The following is a 24,336-nucleotide window of genomic DNA, read 5'->3' on the forward strand; positions in this document are numbered from 1 at the left end:
GGTAAAGTCAATAGTAAAGGACACTTCACTTCAACTTAGTGGTTTTCCATACTGCATCAGCAAGACTGTTGGTACATCCTTATCAACATTAATTATTTTCACATCCTAATGAACGTGAAGTGGTATTGTGATTTGGGTTTATTTACATTCTCTAATAATTAGTGATTTTTAACATCTCTTTTGTGTTTATTGCTTATTTGTATATCCTTTTTTAGAGAAATTTCCATTGAAGTCCTTTACCCATTTTTAATCAGGTTTTTTTTTTTTTTTTTAGTGTTGAGTTTTAGGAATTCTCTGTATATTCTGGATATTAATTCCTTATCAGATATATGATTTGCAGATATTTTCTTCCATTCTGTGGGCTGCCTTTTTACTCTATTGATAGTGTCCTTTGATGCACAAAACTTTTTCATTTTGATGAAGTACAATTTGTCTAATTTTTGTTGTTGTCTATACCTTCACAGTGTCATATTAAAGAAATCATTGCCAAATCTAATATCATAAAGCTTTTCCTCTATCTTGTCTTCTAAGAGTTTTGTAATTTTAGCCCTTATTGTTTAGGGCTTTAATCTCTATTTTTTATTAATGCACTGTGCATGATTCTGATGCATTCTTCTATTTAAAAAAGAACTACTGCTTTAGCCATGCTCTAGTACAGCTGTTACTCTGTGCCTGACAAGTAAGATGTTGGTTAGAACAAGGCAGCATCCATGATCCAGGAACTGGAATACCTGAGAAAACTGTAGTGTTAGAAACTTTATCAGTTTCAGTGTTGAGGCTATGTCATCCGTGTTCTAAATATTAATAATTAGGTCAGTTCCCTTTAAAGTAGCTAACTAGCCAGAAGAATATGATCCTTTGAATGATTCTGTCCCTTGTTCTGTGAAATTAGAAGCTATATTATGGCTTAGGTAAGTTTGAGAGAAGGAATAAGATAAGAAGTAAGGCAGTTTCTCAGGTGGGGTTCAGAACAAAGGGATTGGTCCTGTTACTCCTCCAGGCCAGTGTCTTTACCAAATTATTTGTAATTGTTACTGTGATTCCTCAATCTTACCTCTTCTCCCAGAATATTACACTATGTGAAGAAGTGAGGTGTAGGAGTATATAAAAAAGAATCTTGCCCACTTGCATGTTCAATGAAATCTGCTTTTAACTGAACCCACATGCAGCAACTACTGAAAGTGAAACATACTTTGATACATGTGTCCTTTGTGTGACAATTTTCTTCTGTCCTTTGTTCCCAGGGCTCTCAGATATCAGATGTGACCAGCAGGGAGCTCCATTCCCAAGCACAAGAACGACTGCAACGCTACTTCATGGGCAGGGCTCTAGAAGAGAGATCTCAACAGCACAGGGAGGCACTGATGGCTCAGATCAGCACCAACATTGAACAGTTGATGAGTATGTGCTCATTCCATTTTTGTTTCCTAAAAGGAACACCCTATGCAAGATTTTGGTGACAGCCATAATCTTCAGAAGGAAAGTAGCATTTAGTGGTCTATTAGCCCATTTCCTATATTTCTACTTCTGGATCATATCAGCACACAATGTTTTCAACTGATGCATATCCCGTAACCTTCCTGACTGCTTCCCCTCAGTCTTTATATCATTCATATGTACCAACTCAGACAAAGTTATTAATTTCAAAGATGCTGAGCCCTACTAGCCAGACTCTGTTATAGAGTAAGAAAAGCTTCTTAAGCCTACTTTAAAAGTAGATAATGACAGTATTTTATGGTGCCATTTTATATTTTTAATGAATTGTTTTCACAAAAATTAATTCACCTGCTTCTCACAACTGCTGGTGCATTAAATGAGAGATCCCATCCATGAAGCCAGTGTTTCAGACAAGTTCTGAAACACTTTTATTACTTGTGGAGCAGAAAGGGTCAGGATCCTCTGTTCAGTGCCATTTACTTGTAAATTCTGTATTTTTGAATGGATGGGTGTCCAGAACTGAGCCTCTCATCTGTAAGAATTCTGCTATTTGTTTTTAAGTTCCTACTCTTAAATAAACCATCTAAAAAAATCTACCTCTTTATTCTTTCCCTATAAACACAGAAGGATGGGCTACATCTTGTGAATAGTCACATGCCAACTACAGCTGGCAAGAATAGACTCAGAGTTAGAATCTAGTTTCTGCTGCTGTTGTAGAGTTCCAGCTCTGCAGTTTCTGAGTTTCCCTTTGTTTGGTGCAGAACTCTTCCACTCACCTGTTACATTTTTTGTTACTACAGAAGCACCAAGTCTGAAGGAGGCAGAAGGAAAAGATCCTGAACTCTTCCTGAGTAGATCCAGGCCCGTGGCAGCCAAAGCCAAGCAGGCCCACCTTACCACCCTGAAACATATACAAGCACCCTGGTGGAAGAAGCTTGGGGAAGAAGCAGGAGATGATATTGACATCCCAAAGGATGAACTTAGTGTAGAATTAGGAACTTTATTCATTGGTGGAACAAAACCACCTTAAAAGAGTTACCTGGAGGAATGATATATCTATATTTAAAGAGATTATATTGGTTCTACCTCTTACATGCTAGTAGACTAGTGTTATCCTCAACTCATGGCTTTCCAGAGGTTCTTCTCAAGCAGGACTTGAAGGAAATAGGCAAAGAGTTATTTTCTACCTCAATTTCAATTCTTTTTCCACACCTCCATCCTTGGTCACACATACAAATTGGTATGGCTTTTATTATGAAACTAAACTCAGCATTGTATTCTGTTATTAATATATATTTGAAATGTGATATTTCTTTTTTTGTTTCTGTTTTTTCCAACTAAAGGTGTTTTCTCAATAAATATTTTCAACAATTGTTCTGAAAAACTTGTCAGGTTTACTTCAACTTTTCACATTTATTGATTTTTCTATTAAATAGGCTTCCCAGATAGTGCAGTGGTAAAGAATCTGCCTGCAATATAGGAGACACTGGAGGCACAGGTTCAATCCCTGGGTCAGGAAGATCCCCTAGAGGAGGAAATGGCAACCCACTCCACTTTTCTTGCCTGGAAAATCCCATTAACAGAGGAGCTTAGAGGGCTGTAGTCCATGGGATCTCAAAGAAGCAGACATGACTTAGCAAATGTGCATGCACTCACAGGAAACGTACTCTTGGAATTTATTAAGCTGAGAGAAAGAAATGGTCAATAGAAAAACAATTAACTATTTTCTACCAGTGTTTGAATTCAGCTTCTTTCTTCTTATTTCTAAAAGTGTATGTGAAGTCTCTCAGTCGTGTCTGACTCTTTGTGACCCCATGGACTGTAGCACGCCAGGCTCCTCTGTCCATGGGATTCTCTAGGCAAGAATACTGGAGTGGGTTGCCATTTCCTTCTCCAGGGGATCTTCCCAACCCAGGGATCCAACCCGGGTCTCCTGCATTGCAGGCAGACGCTTTATCCTCTGAGCCACCAGGGAAGCCATTTCTAAAAGTAACTACATTTAAATGTAATTTCTAAAAGTAACTACATTTAAAAAGTCCACTTGGGATTCAATGCCAGAAAAATTTCTGCTAATAAAACTGCATTCTTTCTATTAAACTAAGAGAACAATATAACTTACTATTTCCACTTTGGTCTTGTCTCCTAGGAGTCTCAAAACTAAAATAGTGTTTAATTTCTGCTATGATTCTTAATGTCTACATGATTATTAGGTTCTAGCCTAATAATTTTAAATTTTGCTATTATCTCTGTGTTTTAATACCAAAAGCCACCTCTATTTGTGTTTTGATAATACAGAATTTACGTTAAAATCAATTAAATCATTGACTCCATATCATAAGGAACCTGGAGTGTGCTTTTTCTATAAATGAGTAGAAATACCAGTACTATAATGTAAATCCCTCTGAAGTTTAGTAAAATTCTAGTCAAAAATCTAATGTAACTTTTATTCATAATTTAGAAAATGAGTAAAATTCATTTGTAACAATAAGCAGATGAGAGTTCTGATTTCACTTAGAATATAAAAAGTTCCATGAGAACATTTCTTCCATCTTAACAACAAAAAATTGCAAAGTAATCTATGAAAATCATTTTTCTTGAGCCTATCAGATAGTTGAGGCCTCAAGATAAATCAATGGGACTCAGTATCTATGAAATAAACCATTTTATCTTTGAGAGCACAAGAGACAAAAGTGGCTGGACAAAACTAAAATTTTAACAGATTCTTAAAGGTGAAGTATGAGTTGCATGTCAGAATATCTAGGAACTTTAGAAGTTAGAGCTCTACCAAATACAAGAAAGTTTGGGAGCAGGGCAGGAGACCTGAAGAGATACCTTTGTGTCATAGGCAAACAGGAGATGACAGACTGCTACTGGGTGACATGCCCAAAGCCTCACCTGCTTTCCCAGACCCTTTTCTTAAAGGTCTTAGGCTGCTAAAGCAGGGGCAGCAAGCCCTCTTACATCTAAGGCTCAGACAAAATTCCATTGCATCTAAGGAAGAAACAGAAAACCTAGCTATCTGTGCTGGGGACGGGGTGATAGGAAATAGTCTACCATGATACAGGTGAGTCCAGTGTTACTAAGGGAAGTATGGAAATAAAAACCCTATCTTCTGGGAGGGAGGCAGAAAATGACATTGGGCCCAGAAATCCTACATCCACACAAAGCAGATGTCTGGTAAGCTAATGAAAAGGAGCAAACTCCTGCTAAAAATCAACCACAGATATGAAGCAGTTTGACTACCATGGCATAAGAAAGCCCTATCTCCAACCCCAGGAAGAAGAAACTTGGCCTAAAATTTAGGAAGACCACCCAAGTCTCAACAACTAGCCTAGCACCAAGCAATAAGCAGCAGTATTAACCACTGGGGTAGGGAAGCATGTAGAGACACCCCTTCCCCGCACTCCCCCACCCCACCCTGTGGCAAAGGCAAACAGGGATGCTTGAAGATGGAAGTAAAGCAGGAACATAGAAAAAACTTAGCTTTTCAGACCCTACTATAAGCATAAGGTAACAGCAGCTAAAAAATACAGGCACTTGAAGCCTATAGTACATTGGAAATGAAAAGCCAGACCTGACTAAACTCCTGAAGTTTAACTTAGCCTCCCTGCAACACTGCAGTATAATTCATTTTTTTCTTTTAATTTCTGACTTAAGGCTGTCTCACTTTCTGACTTAAAACGCTGCTATGTTTACTATAACAAAACTAGTTCAGTATTACTCAGATAAATGGAAAATAAGACATTTTAAAAAGTGATACTGTCAATTATTTGATCATCAACATTTGTCACAATTTAACTTTATTGGCTCCTTATTGTGAAATTCGGACTTAAATTGAAGAAAGTAAGGAAAACCACTAGGGCATTCAGGTATGACCTAAATCAAATCCCTTATTATTATACAGTGGACTTAACAAATAAATTCAAGGGATTAGATCTGATAGAATGCCTGAAGAACTATGGACAGAGGTTCGTAACATTGTACAGGAAGTGGTGGCCAAAACCATCCCCAAGAAAATGCAAGAAGGCAAAATGGTTGTCTGAGGAGGCCTTAAAATAGCTGAGAAAAGAAGAAAAGTGAAAGGCAAAGGAAAAAGGGAAAGATATACCCAACTGAATAAAGAGTTCCAAAGAATAGCAAGGAGAGAGAAGAAATTAAGTGAACAGTGCAAAGAAATAGAGGAAAACAATAGAATGGGAAAGACTAGAGATCTCTTAAAGAAAATTAAGAGCTACCAAGGGAACATTTCATGCAAAGATGGGCACAATAAAGGACAGAAATGCTAAGGACCTAATAGAAGCAGAAGAGAGTGAAAGAGGTGGCAAGAATACACAGAAGAACTGTACAAAAATGGTCTTTAAAAAAAAAAAAAAGGTCTTAAACACCCGGAAAACCATGGTTGTGTGGTCACTTGCCTAGAGTCAGATATCCTGGAATGTGAAGTCAAGTGGGCCTTAGAAAGCATTACTACAAACAAAACTAGTGGAGGTGATGGAATTCCAGCTGAGCTATTTCAAATCCTAAAAGATGATGTTAAAGTGTTGCACTCAGTATGCCAGCCAAATTGGAAAACTCAGCAATGGCCACAGGGCTAGAAAAGGTCTGTTTTCATTCCAATCACAAAGAAGGGCAGTGCCAAAGAGTGTTCAGACTACCATACAGTTGTGCTAATTTCACAAACTAGCAAGGTAATGCTCAAAATCCTTCAACGTAGTCTTCAACAGTATGTGAACCAAGAACTTCCAGATGTACCAGCTGGATTTAGAAAAGGCAGAGGAACCAGAGATCAAATTGCCAACATCTGTTCAGTTCAGTTGAGTTCATTTCAGTTGTTCAGTCATGTCCGACTCCTTGTGACCCTATGGACTGCAGCATGCCAGGCTTGCCTGTCCATCACCAAATCCCAGAGCTTACTCAAACACATGTCCATCAAGTCGGTGATGCCATCCAACCATTTCATCCTCTGTTGTCCCCTTCTCCTCCCGCCTTCAATCTTTCCCAGCATCAGGGTCTTTTCCGATGAGTCAGTTCTTTGCATCAGGTGGCCAAAGTATTGGAGTCTCAGCTTCAGCATCAGTTCTTCCAATGAATATTGAGGACTGATTTCCTTTAGGATGGACTGGTTGGATCATAGAAAAGCAAGAGAAAAAAAAAAAAATCTTCCTTGACCTACTCTAAAGCCTTTGACTGTGTGTGTGGATTACAACAAACTGTGGAAAATTCTTAGAGACGGGACTATCAGACCACCTTAACTGCCTCCTGAGGAATCTGTATGCAGGTTCAGAAGCAACAATTTAAACCAGACATGGAACAATAGACTGGGTTCAAAATTGGGAAAGAAGTATGTCAAGGCTATATAATGTCACCCTACTTATTTAACTTCTATGCAGAATACATCATGAGAAATGCCGAGCTAGATGAATCAGAAGCTGGAATCAAGATTGAGGGGAGAAATATCAATAGCCTCAGATATGCAGATGATACCACCCAAATGGCAGAAAGCAAAGAGGAACTAAAGAGCCTCTTGATGAAGGTAAAAGAACAGAGTGAAAAAGTTAGCTTAAAACTCAACATTCAAAAACCTAAGATCATGGCATCCAGTCCCATCACTTCATGGCAAATAGATGGGGGGAAAATGGAAACAGTGAGTGGCAGACTTTCTTTTCTTGAGCTCCAAAATCACTGTGGATGGTGACTGCAACTGTGAAATAAAACATGTATGCTCCTTGGAAGAAAACCTATGAGAAACCTAAACAGTGTACTAAAAAACAGAGACATTACTTTGCTGACAAAGTATATATGCTGACTTTCCATATTCAAAGGTATGGTTTTTCCAGTAGTCATATATGGAGTGAGAATTGGACAATAAAAAAAGCTGAGCACCAAAGAATCGATGCCTTTGAACTGTGTTGCTGGAGAAGACTTGAGAGTCCCTTGGAGAGCAAGATCAAACCAGTCAATCCTTAAGGAAATCAACCCTGAATATTCACTGGAAAGACTGATGCTGAAGCTGAAGCTCTAATACTTTGGTCACCTGATACAAAGAGCCTACTCATTAGAAAAGACCCTGATGCTGGGAAAGACTGAGGGCAGGAGAAGAAGGGGTGACAGAGGATGAGATGGTTGAATGGCATCACTGACTCGATGGACATGAGTTTAAGCAAACTCAGGGAAGCCTGGTGTGCTGCAGTCCACGGGGTCACAAGGAGTTGGACATGACGGAGCAACTGAACAGCAACAACTTTATTGGATGTCTTGCTCACATCATAGCTCATTTTCTATACAGAATAGAGTACTAGAGTGGGTATAATACAAATAGAGACCCAAAACATAACATTTATTTTTATAAACATAGAGTGAGTGTCTAGAAATAGAAATTTCTGCTAGTTAATAGAAATTCCATAGAAAAGCTATTCTGCATCCTGTTTTTCATTTTCGGAATATTCATATCTGTTTAAGTCATTTTCAAATTATGACAAAATAGAATCCAAAGGCATGATTGCTATTATAATGATTAAATTTTAAAGATTTTATTCACCTTATAACTGAAAGTTTGTTTGCGTTGACCAGCATCTCACTATTTCTCTCACCTTCTAGGCCTTGGTAACCACCATTCTACCTTCTGAGTGTGACTTTTTTTTTTTTTTTAGATTCCACATACAAGTAAAATCACACAGTTTTTCTCTCTCTGGCTTATTTCACTTAGCACAGTATCCTCCAGGTTCATCTTTGTTGTCACAAATGCAGGATTTCCTCCCTTCTTGTGACCAAATAATATCATATTTATATTTTCTCACATCTTCTTTATCCATTCATCCATTAACACCTAGGTTTTTTTACAACCTGTTGATGATTATGAATAAGGCTGCAATGATGTCTCTGAGATACTGATTTCATTTTCTTCAGATATATACCCAAAATGGGAATTTCTGAGTTACATGGTAGTTCTATTTGGGGAATGGGAGCGCTGAGGAATCTCTATACTATTTTCCATAATGGTTAAATGAATTCACATTCCAACTATGTACAAAGGTTTCCTTTTCTCCATATTTTCTCAACACTTGTTACCTCATTGTCTTTTTTCTTTAATACAAAAGCCATCTTAACAGGTATGAGGTGTTATCTCATTGTACTTTTGATTTGCATTTCCCTGATGGTTATTGATATTGAGCACATTTTCATGTATTTTTTGGCCATTTGTGCCAAGAAGTTATTTAGGCACATAATGCTATCCACTGGAATTAATTCAAACTCCACAAGTTGAGGTCATCTCCAACAAAACTTCCCTCACTTCAGATGCCATAAATTCAGGTGTACCCAGGCTGCCCACACTTCTGATCAACTGACCACAAATTTGGGAGTTGATGCAAACCTATCAGGTTTCATAATTCACTAGAACAAACCAGAGAACTCAGGAAATTTTATACTTTTGAATAGTTTTGCTGTAATGATACAAATAAGATTCAGCCAAGTAAAGAATTTGTTGGGCAAGAGTTTGGAGGATCTCAAACATAGAGCTTCCATGCCCTCTCCCCATGGAATCAGGATGCATTACCCTCTCTCCATAGCACACTGAAGTGCTCACCAATCAGGATGTTCAACTGAGCCTTAATGTTCAGAGTTCTCACTGGAGTTTCATTACATAAGCATGATTAATTGTACTATTTGCCATGTGATTTAAATCAATCTTCAGCCCTGCCACCTCTCCAATGGTCAGGAAGTCAAGCTGATATATGGCTCAAAGCCTTAACACCTTAGTCCCTTTACACCCACCACAAATAATAAACACACTCCTGTCTTTTGGGAAATTTCAAGGGTTTAGAAGCCCCATCTCAGGAACTCAAGGCAAAGAACATATCCTTTTCTATGAAACACCCACATATTAACTGTCTGATATAAAGAGAGATGTACCCATATCTGGGCATAAGCTGTATCTACCTTATTCTTTTCTGTTCTATACTGTATGCTGCTGCTGCTGCTGCTGCTGTTAAGTTGCTTCAGTTGTGACCGACTCTGTGTGACCCCATACATGGCAACCCAACAGGCTCCCCCGTCCCTGGGATTCTCCAGGCAAGAACACTGGAGTGGGTTGCCATTTCCTTCTCCAATGCATGAAAGTGAAAAGTGAAAGTGAAGTTGCTCAGTTGTGTCCGACTCTTCGCGACCCCATGGACTGCAGCCTACCAGGCTCCCCCGTCCCTGGGATTCTCCAGGCAAGAGTACTGGAGTGGGATGCCATCGCCTTCTCCTATGATGTTTAGTCTGAGACACACAAAAAAGCTAGGGAAAGAAACCAACTTTCATCAAGAGATAAAACCATATTCAGAGATGACTCAGATATTGGAACACACACACAAAAAGATGTTAATAACTGTGATTAATAAAATAAAAATGTAAAAGTTGACAACATGCATAAAGAAATGGGGACTTTCAGAGATATAAGTTTAAAAATAGATTAGTAGAAATGCTAGGAAAAGTACAATATCAGAAGTTAAGTTCATTAGCAGTGCTTTGACAAGTTCATTAGCAGACTAGAATTGAATTAAAAAAATATATGAATTTGTCAACACATTAGTAGAAATGTTCCAAACAGAAACACCAAAAGAAAAAAAAAAAGATGAGGGGTGGAGAAGTAGGGAGAATAGAGCCTCCAAGAGCTATGAAACATACTAGCAGTATAACATGCAAGTAACTGGAGTTCCAAAAGTAGAAGAAAGAGAAATGAGGTAGAAGAAGGTAAAGGAAAATGGCCAACGACTTTTGAAAATTAATGAAATGTAGATCCAGTAATCCCAGAGAATCTCAGCAGTATAAATTACATTTATGTTAAAAATGTAAAAGCACACCTAAATACATGATAGTTACATTGTTTCAAATCAAATATAAACAGAAAATCATGAGAGCAGAGGAAAAAGAAAAATCATATACCAAGGAACAAATAGAGTTTTGCTAGATTTCTCATCAGAAACTATACAAGCCTGAAGACAATGGAAATGACATCTTTAGAATGCTAAACAAAAATTATCAACTCAGAATTCCATATACAGCAATAATATCTACCAGAAAATGAAAGTAAAGATTTTTCCAGAAAAACAAAGCTGATCATAAAGGAATAACTTCAAAAAATGAAGATCGTGGCATCCAGTCCCATCACTTCATGATAAATAGATGGGGAAACAATAGAAATTGTGACAGACTTTATTTTCTTGGGCTCCAAAATCACTGTGGACGGTGATTGCAGTCATGAAATTAAAGATGCTTGCTCCTTAGAAGAAAGGTAATGACAAACCTAAAAGCAGAGACATTACTTTGCCAACAAAGGTCCATCTAGTCAAAGCTATATCCGTATGGTATACGGATGTGAGAGCTGGACAATAAAAAAGGCTGGGTGCCAAGGAATTGATGCCTTCAAACTGTGTTGCTGGAGAAGACTTGAGAGTCCCTTGGCAAGCAAGATCAAACCAGTCAATCTTAAAGGAAATCAACCCTAAATATTCATTGGAAGGACTGATACTGAAGTTGAAGCTCCAATACTTTCACCACCTGATGAGAAGAGCCGACCCATTGGAAAAGACCCTGATGCTGGGAAAGATTCAAGGCAGGAGAAGAAGGGGATGACAGAGGATGAGATGGTTGGATGGCATCACTGACTCAACGGACATGAGTTTGAGCAAACTCCAGGAGATGGTCAAGGACAGGGAAGCCTGACGTGCTGCTGTCCATGGTATCGCAAAGAGCTGGACACAACTGAGTGACTGAACAACAACAAAGATTTTTTAGACAGAAGAAACAAGATAGAGATGAGATCTACACAAAGAAAAAAGTGAGGGAAATTGTAAAAATTAAATATAAAAGAATTTTTCTTATTTTTAATCAATTTAAAAGTTAATTTACTGTCAAAAGTAGAGAATCTTAAAAGCAGCAAAAGAGAAGTGACTTTTCATGTACAAAAGATCCTCAAAAAAATATCAGCAGAATTTTCATCAGAAATTTTACAGGCCAAAAAGCAGTGGGCCAATATATTTAAAGTGCTAAAAGAAAATACCTGTCAATGGAGAATCCTTTATCTGACAAAACTGTAATTCAGGAGTGTGAGAGAAATTAAGACATTCACAGATAAACAAAGCTGAGGAAGTTGATTATCACTAGACCTGCCCTGCAAGAAATGTTTAAGAGAGTCCTGGAGGGTGAAATGAAAGGACATTAGATAGTCAAAGCTGGTATAAAGAAACAAATATCTCTATGAAGGAATCTGGGTGATGGCAGGCATCTGATTGAAGACAACAGCATCTAAGAAAATAGAAACCCTACCATTTGGATGATTCGGTGTACATACCATGGATTCATGGCTGTGGTTTTTCCATAGACTCTTAGTCATTTCCTATTTAGGACTGTTGCAAAATAATTCATATATGTAAGCAATATGTAAAGTCTCAAAGGATGCCAGAGAGGTTATACATTTAAAATATGATCTACGGGAGAAAAAAGCATTTATAGGAATCACTCTCACGGGTCACATTTAATTTTAAAATAAAAGCAACGATGTGGAAACATTAGGCCTGTGCATGTGTGCTCAATCACTTTGTTGTATCCGATTCTTTTGTGACCCCATGGACTGTAGGCCACCAGGCCCCTTTATCCATGGGATTTCCCAGGCATGAATATTGGACTGAGAGGCCATTTCCTCCTCCTGGGGATCTTCTCCATCCAGGGATCGAGCCCATGTTTGTTGCATCTCTTGCATCTGCTGCATTGGAAGGCAGATTCTTTACAACTGCACAACCTAGGAATCCCAATATTGGTCCAGTTTGTTTTAAAATGTCTATTTCTGACTTATAAATGTATTTTCTTGAGTTTGAAAATGTTTCAAATAAATGAGGGAAACATGATGTTCTCATAGACCTTACTTATTCTTTGCCAAAGTGTCAAGGGCATTCATGGCAACATAGCTGTATTTCCATAGCTACTCACTCATGAATTAAAGGGCTTAAAAATTATACTTCAAAACATTGTTTGCTATTTCTTAATAAAATTTTTAACATTCTACTTCAATTTTTAAATGAGTTTTTTGAAGAGAGGTTCTATAGTTTCTTTGTCAGCCAAAGAGAGGAACTGACTGAAGAGTTGTGTTCTGTAGGCAAAAGTTAACTGACACATACCTCATGTCTGTAAGACTAAAAATTGTTTGGAGAGTTGTAAATCTGTATGAAGTAGTTGGATTAACGAGTTTCAAATTATATAACTCAGGCAACATAACTTTTCTTTAAAATTAACATCAATCTTTTCCCTTTGGGCTTCCCTGGTGGCTCAAGATGGTAAAGAATCTGCCTGCAGTGTAGGAGACCTGGGTTCAATACCTGGGTCGGGAAGATCCCCTGGAGACAGGAATGGCAACCCGCTCCAGTATTCTTGCCCGGAGAATCCCATGGACCGAGGAATCTGGCAGGCTACAGTCCATGGGTTGCAAAGAGTCAGACATGATTGGGCGAATAACACTTTTCCCTTCAGGAGTCTACAGTATAAAACAACAATTTTCAATGTGTTTGTTGCCCATGGACCCCTGTAAGAGGTGGTCCTGAGACCCCTTCAGTCACCAAAGGGTCAAAACTATTTTCATAATAATACTAAGATGTTATTTGCCTTTTATACTGTGTTGATATTTACACTGATAGTACAGAAGCAATGGTGGTGAGACTGCTGGCACAAATCAAGGCAGAGGAACCTGACTGCTGCAATAACCATTGCATTCTTCATAGCGATGCATTCATAGTATTGGAAACAAAATATGAGACCTTCACTTAAGAATGTTCTTAATAAAGGAGTAAAAATTAATTTTATTTAACTTCAACTTTAATATATTAATATGAATTCACATTTGAATACATATCAATGTTAATTAAAAATAAAATTACATAAACTGACAATTCAGTAAATCATATTTGAAAATATTATATCTATTGTATCTGTATGTAGGAAATACTATTTTTGTGTGTGCTTTTCATCATTTCTGCACATTTGGTGATGATGTATTAGTAGATTGAACTCAGTCATGGTGGGTTTGCCTACACCACAGAAATCAGTAAATGGTACCCCTGAAGAAATATTTTCCCCAGATGTTAAACATTTACAAGCACATCACTGGATATAACTGACTCACTGGAAAAGACCCTGATGCTGGGAAAGATTGAAGGCAGGAGGAGAAGGGGATGACAGAGGATGAGATAGTTGGATGGCATCACCGACTCAATGGACATGAGTTTGAGCAAGCTCTGGGAGTTGGTGATGGACAGGGAAGCCTGGCGTGCTGCAGTCCATGAGGTCACAAAGAGTCATACACGACTGAGCAACTGAACTAAACTGAACTGAAACAAAAGTTCAGTGGCATATGTGATTTTATGTGTCAACTTGATTGGGCTAAAGGATACCCAGACAGCTGGTAAAACAATATTTCTGGGTGTGTGTGAGAGCATTTCTGAAAGAGATTAGCATTTGAATCAATAGACTGAATAAAGAAAATCTGCCCTCACCAATGTGGCAGGCATCATCCATCTGCTGAGGGCCCAAACAGAAGAAAAAAGGTGAAAGAAGGGCAAATTCTTATTGTCTCTTTCTGAGCTAGGATGGAAGGCATAGTAGCTTCTGGTTCTCAGGCATTTCAGACTCTGGGACTTAACGCCAGCAGTCTCCAAGTTCTCAAGCCCTTGGCATCGTACTGGGAGTTATACCATTGACTCCCATAGTATTCAGGCCTTTGGACTGGGACTAAATTATACCTCTGACTTTCCTGGTTCTCTAGTTTGCAGAAGCCAGCTTGTGGGAATTCTCATCCTTTATAACCAATAATTGAGCCAATTTCTATACTCAGTCTCAGTTCAGTCACTCAGTCGTGTCTGACTCTTTGCGACCCCATGAACCGCAGCACACCAGGCCTCCCTGTCCATCACCATCTCCCGGAGTCCACCCAAACCCACGTCCATTGAGTCGGTGATGCCATCCAGCCATCTCATCCTCTGTCGTCCCCTTCTCCTCCTGCCCTCAATCTTTCCCAGCATCAGGGGCTTTTCCAATGAGTCAGCTCTTCGTATCAGGTGGCCAAAGTATTGCAGTTTCAGCTTCAACATCAGTCCTTCCAATGAATACCCAGGACTGATCTCCTTTAGGATGGACTGGTTGGATCTCCTTGCAGTCCAAGGGACTCTCAAAAGTCTTCTCCAACACCACAGTTCAAAAGCATCAATTCTTCGGTGCTCAGCTTTCTTTATAGTCCAACTCTCACATCCATACATGACCACTGCAGAAACCATAGCCTTAACTAGATGGACCTTTGTTGACAAAGTAATGTCTCTGCTTTTTAATAAGCTATCTAGGTTGGTCATAACTTTCCTTCCAAGGAGTAAGCATCTTTTAATTTCATGGCTGCAATAACCATCTGCAGTGACTTTGAAGCCCAGAAAAATAAAGTCAGCCACTGTTTTCACTGTTTCCCCATCTATTTGCCATGAAGTGATGGGACCAGATGCCATGATCTTTGTTTTCTGAATGTTGAGCTTTAAGCCAACTTTTTCACTCTCCTCTTTCACTTTCATCAAGAGTCTCTTTAGTTCTTCACTTTCTGCCATAAGGGTGGTGTCATCTGCATATCTGAGGTTATTGATATTTCTCCCGGCAATCTTGATTCCAGCCTGTGCTTCTTCCATCCCAGCGTTTCTTATGATGTACTCTGCATATAAGTTAAATAAGCAGGGTGACAATATACAGCCTTGACATACTCCTTTTCCTATTTGGAACCAGTCTGTTGTTCCATGTCCAGTTCTAACTGTTGCTTCCTGACCTGCATACAGATTTCACAACAGGCAGGTCTGTGGTCTGGTATTCCCATCTCTTTCAGAATTTTCCACAGTTTATTGTGATCCACACAGTCAAAAGGCGTTGGCATAGACAATAAAACAGAAATAGGTGTTTTTCTGGAACTGTCTTGCTTTTTCGATGATCCAGCAGATGTTGGCAATTTGATCTCTGGTTCCTCTGCCTTTTCTAAAATCAGCTTGAACATCTGGAAGTTCACGGTTCACATATTGATGAAGCCTGGCTTGGAGAATTTTAAGCATCATTTTACTAGCATGTGAGATGAGTGCATATATAACTATTTATCTATTAGAAAAGACATAAGTTTCTCTTTTTCTGGAGAACCCTAATTCTGAGTCCTAACTAATATTTAAGTATATTAGGCAGTCCTGAAACCTAAAGGTTTTTTTTTTTTTTGAAACCTAAAGGTTTAAGAACTCTTGATCTAACATAATCATTGCAGCATTAGTCTTTAGCAGTTGGTCCCTTCCCTAGTCTATTTGAGAATGTAAGGATACGCTATTCATGGACCCGTCATCAAATCATCCTGCCTTGCCTCTTTTCAGGAACCCAATTATACTACTACTGCTGCTGCTAAATAGTAAACGTTTATTGTGTGATATATGCCTGACTCTGGTAAGTATTTTATAATCATCTCATTTATTCCTTACAACAAGCCTACAAGATAGGAACATTTATAATTTTCATTTTATAGATGTGAAAACTGAAGCTGTGAGACATTGACTAATTTGCCCAAGTTTAAAGCCAGGTCTAAACAATTCTAAAATGAACCCCTTATTCATTTCAGTTAATCATTTCCTCACTCACTCACTCTTTGGTACTTGAGATTTTTGTAGATATTTAATTAGTTGTGTGAAAATGTCCCATTTGTTTTACAGAACACTTCTTAAGAGTCGGGATGGTGTGCTATAATTTTTTTAGTCCCTTCAGTGTTACTGCAATGTGCTTAGTTGCTTAGTAGTGTTTGACTCTTTGCAACCCCCTGGACTGCAGCCCACCAGGCTTCTCTGTCCGTGGGATTCTCCTGGCAGGAACACTGGATTGGGTAGCCGTTCCCTTCTCCAGGGGATCTTCCCGACCCAGTAATTCAACTGGGGTCTCCTGTATTGCAGGAGGATTCTTTACCAGCTGAGGTACCAAAGAAGCCCATTTTATATATATTATTGCAATACTTATGCACTTTGAGGTGTTCAGTTAATCATTAAAGACTGAGTTCTCAGTACTTGACAAAGTGTCTATTATATCAGAGATTTTAAACTAGCATACTATTCATTTAGTGAATACCTAATAAGCATTTATGATGTAAAAAATCCTGTGCTAGATGCAGAAGGCAGATACAGTTTCTGCTAATGGAGCTTATGTTCCAAAAGAAGAGATAAACATTTAACAAAGAAATTGTTTAATGTGTGATGACTATTATTTTGCAGGAAATAATGTGTACCTAAGAGTCACTTAATCTGGGAGATGGTGAGAAGAAGCCACTCAAAGAAGTGAAACAAAAAATGAACTGATCAGCTCAAGGAGTAAAAGAAGAGTGTTTCATGGAGAGAGAATGAAAAAATACTATATTTATTCAACCAATGTATTATGAAGAAGGTACTTGGTAGTTATTTGTTGAGTGTGGATTTGGCTAGCACACATGAAAAAGTGGTCTTGCCCTTCATTAAGAGACCAAGCAATTTTAAGTGCTTTGACTTATCATGTAATACACTTAAAAAAAAAAAAGCAGAATAGAAAGATTAAGTAAATCAAGTTAAAATAATAAATATGAAAGGAATAAACTGGCTTCATAGAATGCCCATATGACATGCAGAAGACAAGAGAGTGGAGGCGAGGTCCTAGATGGCTATCTCTAGAATATGCAACCCTCCACAATACACAAGTGTAAAGAAGTCACATAGCTTGATGAGAAAGAGTCTCCCAGGGAGAGGAGACTCAACACATGTCCCTTCAGGAGTCCTATAAGGTGTCTTATTCCTGGATCTATAAATTATGCAGCCAAATCTTTCATTCATATTAACCAGTCTTTCCTATGTCTGTCAACTCAATTAAAATGTGTGTAAGGAAAGGAAATGAGCTTGGTTATCTTGAAGGCTGAGACGAATAAAGCAGGAGAGAAAGGCTAGGGCTGCACTTACTTCAGGAATCAGAAGACAGGTTGTTAACTGCTGGTTATATAAAACCTATTAATAACTTAGTTTTGACTCTTGGTTGAATATACTTTCCTAAACAGCATGCTTAGAACTATAAAGTAGTAAACGCAGAAAATATCTTAATTGTTAAAAAAAGCTTCTAATAAAGATTAAGCAGAGTTCATTGAGCAGGACACACCTGGGACAATTTAAAGATGTATAGGAGGTCTATAGACTTTCCCACAATATCTTCTCTAAGTGCAAATTATCCAATTTATTATATCAGTGATGGTGAAGTGACTTTTTTCATCTTGGTGATGTTCTTAACTAGGAATATTGATGAGGGTAGGCTTTAGTGATACAGTCCTTGAAAGTACCTATGAAGCATATCAGAGATGTCTTTTTGATGTGTAACTTGAGTTCTAGTGGCCTCTTTGTGCCAGTGTATTCTCATTAAATACAGTTGTCTCCTGAAGGACTTTTAGAGTACTCTCCAAAAGAGGGGCCTGCCACATTCCCTAAGATACATGATAAGAACATTCTTAAAATGAAGGGCTAGAAAAGTCTCCATCACAAAGCTTGCTTAAAGGCCTGAGATTTATTCTTAGATTCCAGGTGAAAAAATAAACCACATCAGTGCCTGACACATGGTTGGTGCTTAGTATTTGTTGAATCAGTGAAGAATGAGAGGAATTTTCTGAATGATTAGGAATTTTCTCTTTGATTTCAGATTCCTCATGCTCTTGGCTGTAAGTGCCTCAGGATAAGAAAGTCACCATTGCTCCTCATATGACTTCTTCATATATTGGAAATGCTCAGTAACAATTCATACAGAAACAGTAGCTGAGTTCCTATGGCATGAATGTTTTTTCTCCTCTACAAAATGCCACAGAGCAGCTCCTAGAAAGACCATGCCTGGGAGACAACTCTTGTCACCTCCCAGGCAAGGAAGCCTGGCCTCTTCAGCTCTCCTCTTCTCCCATGTGCTAGGGCTACTGCTTGGCCCTGCCCCGCTTTGGGCAAAATTACTGCTTGAGGATGCTCAGAAAGAACTGAAAACTAGTATCAAGACAGGAGCATAAGTTGGCAAGTATCTGTATCCCTCAGGCATCTCTGATGCCTCTGAGAAGCCTGTACCAGAACATCCACTCTGCACTTAAAACCCTCTCAAGAAACAATCTGCCATCCCTGTTCCCCATCCCAAATTTCATCCAGCAGGAGGTAAGGAGACACCTGCAGCTTCACAGATAGAAGAGGCCTTCAGATCCCAACCTCTTCCATCCTCAAAGATAGAACTATCCATAGGGATCCAGGGAGAGCAAAAACTGGAGCTGAGTTGGGAAATACACATCAAGTGCTGCTGTACCTTCCAAGTTTCAAGGAGACAAGAAGCTGAAACAAAAGTCATCAGGCCTGGTCTCAGTTTTCCTAAAGTCAGATCGGTCTCTCCATGGGTCTAGTGCTAATCAGGAGTGCTAACATTCCCATGAGGAAAAGTTCAAGAAAGCTCAAAAAAAGACAAAAGTTCCAGTTCCTGTAGACAGCCTCCTCTGACATCAGATCTAGGAGTTAATTAACATGAAGGATGACTACTAATACCAACATGGAGACAAATGGCCTGAAATCTAGCTGATGTCATATTGGCCTCCTTGGGACACCAGAGCAAGGCCCAAGTAGTTCACAGAGCAGCGGTCCCTCTGGTTTCATCACAGGTGGGACACCAGTTCCCATCTGCTGTGGCTGCATTCTGCAAGCAGCCCCTAGTCAAGAGATGGGCACCGAAGTATGCAGAGGTATCTCTGCACTTCCAGAGGAACACCCCTGACTCATTATTTCTGAGAACCAGGGGTTTCAGAAGAAAAATATTTTCTTAAACTTTGAGTATTGGATATTTGGTACATTCTGGATCCTTCTGGGATTTTTGCTGATGTAGAGGAATATAGCCGATAAAGACCCAGACCTCTGTAGGCAAGTATACACAGATATTTTCATACAAAGTCCAGATCTCATAATTTAGGCTTCTTCATCCCCTCTGGAATCCTAATTCCTAAGGATTTTATTTGATGCCTGTATTTAAATATAACTCACAGAGACCAGATACTTGAGAGGCCTGCAAATTATCAGGGGGAAATTTCAGCTGTCGATACAGTCAGCTGGGTGCCTTAACCCTGAACAGCTGCAGTTGATAATCAGCAACATTCCCCTGTTCACTGACCTCAAATAAAATCTTTGGGAGAGCCTGCAGAATAAGCCCTGGCTCACCTTGGCCCTGGAAGGGCTGCCCTCTATGTTCCAAGTTTCAAGAAGTACAAGAGAAACAAAAGCCAGCATGCCTTGTCTCGGTTTTTCTAAAGCTGCAATCCCTTGAACCCACTATACCCCTTCTCTGCTTATTTTTCCCTAGACATTTTGCCATCTACCATATTAAGGTTGATCCTTGAACAGTGTGGGAATTATGGGGAGGGACCCTCTGCAATCCTAAACCCCAGAATAAATCACAGTTGGTTCTCCCTATACCTGTTTCTTCCTTACAGGTGGTTCTGTATTCACAGGTTGAACCAACCACAGGCCAAACAGTGTAATATTTATTATTTTTTTAAAAAAAATTAGTGTACAAGTGTATATAGTGTATAAGTGCAACACACACCTGTGTTGTTGAAGGGCCAACTGTTTTTCTCTCTCTTTGCTTTGTTATTTTCAAAAGGTCAGTAACTTTTCTTTCTTGACTGCAGCTATATGTACAGGTCCAAGAAAAGTACACAGTAATTAAAGGCGATTACAATTCTAAATGGGTAGTGAACAGAGGCCTTACTGAACCTCAAAGGGTTATGTAAGGATTAGGGTGAGGATGCATATAGTGGGCTCAGTGCCTGGTGCACAGTAAGACTCAACAATTCAAATAATACTCATCGTCAAGACAGTGCCTGAAATCACAGGAACTGGCTACTTCCCCTCTTTCCTTGGGGGCTTAAGGAGAGAATGACGTTTCCTGGGCTGTTACCGGAGGGCGTCACTGACTCCTGTTCCAGGAACCGAACCCTCAGCCTCTGCGTAAGAGCCAATTTAAGCTCCACTTCTTAAAAGGAATTTCCTAGTATTCACGGTTCTCTCTCTCAGTCATGTCCTTAGAAACACCTCTGACATACAGACGCCAGGTTCTAGCCCGAGTTTCATTAATAAGTCACTGTCTTTGGGCGAGTCACTTTAACCTGATTCTCATTTTTCATCAGTAAAGGGAAAAGGTCATATTAGACAACCTACTTTCCGGCTGTAATATTTTATGACTCCACGAGCAAAACTCATATCCCCACTCCCTTCTTACGTCTCATTCAACAATCCTAATGGCAGCTGATTTCTGCTGTGCAGTGTCTCTGCTAAAACCCAAGCCGTAATCTAAGTCAGGCACGGTCAACCTAGCGGAGGAATTAGAAGAAATCGCCCGACCCACCTCACTTTGGAAACACCTGACCCTAAACAGAACGCCCGCCCTCCCAGCATTTCCGGCTCTTCCACAGATTTTCTTCCGGAACACTTGCTCGCGTTTGACTCCGCCCTTGCCCCGCTTTTCAGAGTTCATTGGCTATTTCTTTGAGGAAGCGGAGCATTTGCCGACATCCATTGGTCTCTTGCATTGTTGATGGGTTAGTTACAAACAAGGCGTGCCTGGTCTCCCTGGTAACGTCCTGCCACCGTCTTGATTGGTCCATATCCTAATCCTATCTTCCGTCCCAACTGCGAGTGGCTGAGTCCCTTGGCGGGGCGCGGCGGTGGTAGGTGTCGCGTACGGGATTCCTGAGCTGACGTGGCTTAAATTTGGGAGGGGGCAGCTGGAGCCTCCGGCGACAGCCTCTTCCAGGTGAGTGGGGGACATTCCCCAACTCTTCGCCTTTTTGAGTCTTGTAACGGTCACCCCCGCCACAGGGCCCGCGGGGCTGCCGAAGCAGCTACACTCAGTCCTCTCCCCGTCCCGCCTCTCCTGATTCAGCCCAGGATCTGGCCCTTCTATCCGCCTCCCTTCACCTACCAGGCCTAGTTGTAATCGTCCACACGCCTGCTGGCCCCGCCGATGGCTTCGGGGTCGCCCTATGCGGCCTCTAGACACATATCCACTGTCTGTCCCCTTCCCAGGAAGTTTCTCCTCCGGGAGCGATGGAGAAAGGCGTTCCGGACAGTCCTCTCCTCACGGCCTTGTTCCCTGAGCGGCCTTCTCAGGCTGACCTGCGTACGCAGCAGCCGGCGTCGGAGAGAACCTGCCCCGGCCCTGCGCTTCGGCCCTAAACAAACTTAGTTTCGGGAAGGAGAGGCGGGACCCAAACAAATCGAAAGTCTTGAGAGCAGAGATCGCAGAAACGTTGGGGATAATAATGCCAAAGAGGGCCTATAGAACGATCCCGCTAATGAGTTGCTGGAGAGATTCAGAGAAGGGGACTAATCGTGCGATCCCATCAACACTAAAATCCCAGGAATCAGAGGTGGGCAGGCTGTAAGAGGAAAGGGAATCCTGAAGAGAGTTGGGGGTGTGTGTGTCGGGGCGGGGTGGGGGGGGGGGTGGGGGCTTGATCTGGATTTGCTGGTGTGGATTGTGTTTATTCTGCATAACAGGAGTGACGTGTAGGAGTGTGAAAGGCAGGATGAGCCGATGGACAACTGAGGAATTTTTGTCTGACTTAAAGAGTTCCAGTTGGTCTGTAGGGAGAAGACAATTTAAGAGGGCCAGAGATATTTAAAAATCACTGGATAAGTACTTTCACTTTTGGAAATAGTTGGAAGTTTTCTGAGCTTTTAAAGATCTCAATATATACACACTGCTATTTTTAAAATGGATACCCACCAAGGATCTACTGTATTATAGCACAGGGAACTCTGTTTAATGTTATGTTGCAGCTTGGATGGAAGGGGAGTTTGGGGGAGAATGGATACATGTATATGTATAGGTAAGTCCCTCTCCCTGCACTTGAAACTGTCACATTATTAATCAGGTATATTCCAATAGAAAATGAAGTTTTTAAAAAAAGAATCTCACAGTTCTGAACAAGCTGGCAGTGAAGAACTCCATACAGATAGTCTGGAGGCCTTTTCAAAAGAATGAAGGAATTAAATTGGGATGGTCAGAATGATTATGAATGGTCAGAATAAGGAAATGTTCTTTGGGGAAGTGGCAGGATATGGTCATGGATTGATACCGGAAAAAACTGAAGAGAATTCAAAAACTTCAGACATTGTACACTGTTACACAGCTTTTAATTTTTATCCTTTGACCATGAAAGGATCATTTATGCTTTCCTCTTAACCATGTTAAATTTGTTGGACTATATCAGTAGTTTCCAAACATTTTTGACTGTTTTCTCTATTAGTAAAACATATTTGAGCAACCATCCTCTAAATACTGTATGCTGCTGCTGCTGCTGCTGCTGCTAAGTTGCTTCAGTCGTGTCTGACTCTGTGTGACCCCATAGACGGCAGCCCACCAGGCTCCCCCCTCCCTGGGATTCTCCAGCCAAGAACACTGGAGTGGGTTGCCATTGCCCTCTCCAATGCAGGAAAGTGAAAAGTGAAAGTGAAGTCTCTGAGTCTTGTCTGACTCTTAGCGACCCCATGGACTGCGGCCCACCAGGCTCCTCCATCCACGGGATTTTCCAGGCAAGAGTACTGGAGTGGGGTGCCACTGCCTTCTCCAAATACTGTATACTTAATTATAAATAGTATATTAATAGCACTGTAAATATATTATTTATAAACTATACAAAAACATAATAAAAAGGAAGAAAAATTCCTTCTCATTTTCTGGGACACTCCCAACCCAATCTAGAGATTACATAAAGGTGTTTCCTTACTTTTTGCAAAGTGTTTGCATCCCTAAGGACTTCCAGATGGGGAGAATCCTTTTTTATTTTTTGAGGACCTCCATTCCTCTGAGATGCAGCCTTTCTTAAAATTAATCATCTTTAGGATGCAATTCTTTTTTTTTTTTCCTTCTGTTTGAATCTTAAAAGTGTCTTTCTTTCCTCTTTGTATTATTGGATTAAATAGAGATGCTGATTTTATTCTTGTTGATAAAAAATAAATAATTCATAAACTTCTCTAGCTTAACAACTATTAGAAATTAATTATTTGGGACACATCTCCCCACTGATCATTACATACCGGCCTATTGTTAGGAACCACTATTTGAAAAGATATTAGGATCTGTAATACTCCATTTTTAATTCAGCTAATAAAAAATCAGCAATACGTGCTTTTGGTAAAAGTAAACTCACTACAAAAGGATATCAAACACACATCTCTTTCTGTGCTATATACTGATCCTTTTCCCCATTCTCTACTTCCCAGAAGTACGCACTGTAAATAATTTCTTTATTGTTAAGAAATTTTCTAATCATATTCAAGCACGTTTGTATTAAACATCTCTCTCCTTTTCTCTCTCACACAAGTTGAATAATAATGTAACTGTTACTTTACACTTTTTTTGTCTCTTTTAATACTAAAAGGTGGTTTTTCCTTATCCATAAGTATAAAAGTACTCTGTTTTCTTAAAAGGCTGTTCAGCTTTGCCTTGTAGAAATATCAAGATGTATTTAGCCTGTCCCCTACTGATGGACATGGAGACTTTTCAGTCATTAGCCATCCCAAATACCGCTGTAGTGAATAGCATGTACATATATCCTTTGTGCCGTTGCATGAACCCATCTATGGTATAAGTAATAAGGAATTTTCTGGGGCCCTACCACTCTGAGTCATTTCACTTTACTACTGTTGGGAAAAAAAAAAACAAGTGGTTATGTAACTGTAAGTATATATAAGCATATGGGTGCCCTCATGCCTGCCAAGCCCTATTTTCAGCCCTAATAATGTTGGGTGATGAGTTTGCTTAGAAAATAGGTTATCATCTGTGTCTCTACCA

At 39.8% G+C, this 24,336-nt stretch overlaps 2 protein-coding genes across 49 annotated transcripts in view; both read left to right on the top strand.

Annotated features, from left to right (window-relative positions):
* The window catches only part of IQCB1 (IQ motif containing B1), a 45,182-nt gene extending 42,361 nt beyond the window's left edge, over window positions 1-2,821 (top strand). For all 40 annotated transcript variants that reach the window (XR_015164814.1, XR_015164812.1, XR_015164816.1 and 37 more), the window contains 2 exons: window positions 1,245-1,401; window positions 2,238-2,821. Coding sequence is in view for 36 of the 40 variants with exons in the window: in XM_086403619.1 (XP_086259745.1) it covers window positions 1,245-1,401; window positions 2,238-2,467 (387 nt within the window). In the remaining 4 variants the exon portion in view is untranslated. The remainder of the gene's footprint in view (window positions 1-1,244; window positions 1,402-2,237) is intronic.
* Window positions 2,822-21,179: 18,358 nt separating this feature from the next.
* Window positions 21,180-24,336, top strand: part of GOLGB1 (golgin B1) — a 76,287-nt gene continuing 73,130 nt past the window's right edge. For 5 of the 9 annotated variants that reach the window (XM_086403867.1, XM_086403914.1, XM_086403884.1 and 2 more), the window contains exon 1: window positions 21,180-21,291. The gene's annotated coding sequence lies outside the window, so the exon portion shown is untranslated. Of the gene's footprint in view, window positions 21,292-21,563; window positions 21,908-24,336 lie in introns of all 9 variants that reach the window. The other 4 variants (XM_086403875.1, XM_086403893.1, XM_086403906.1 and 1 more) reach the window with 1 other exon arrangement.

This window comes from Bos grunniens, chromosome 1 (genome assembly GCF_055505025.1).
Source record: "Bos grunniens cultivar Pamir isolate PY7600 chromosome 1, Bosgru_T2T1.0, whole genome shotgun sequence".
Lineage (NCBI taxonomy): Eukaryota > Metazoa > Chordata > Mammalia > Artiodactyla > Bovidae > Bos > Bos grunniens.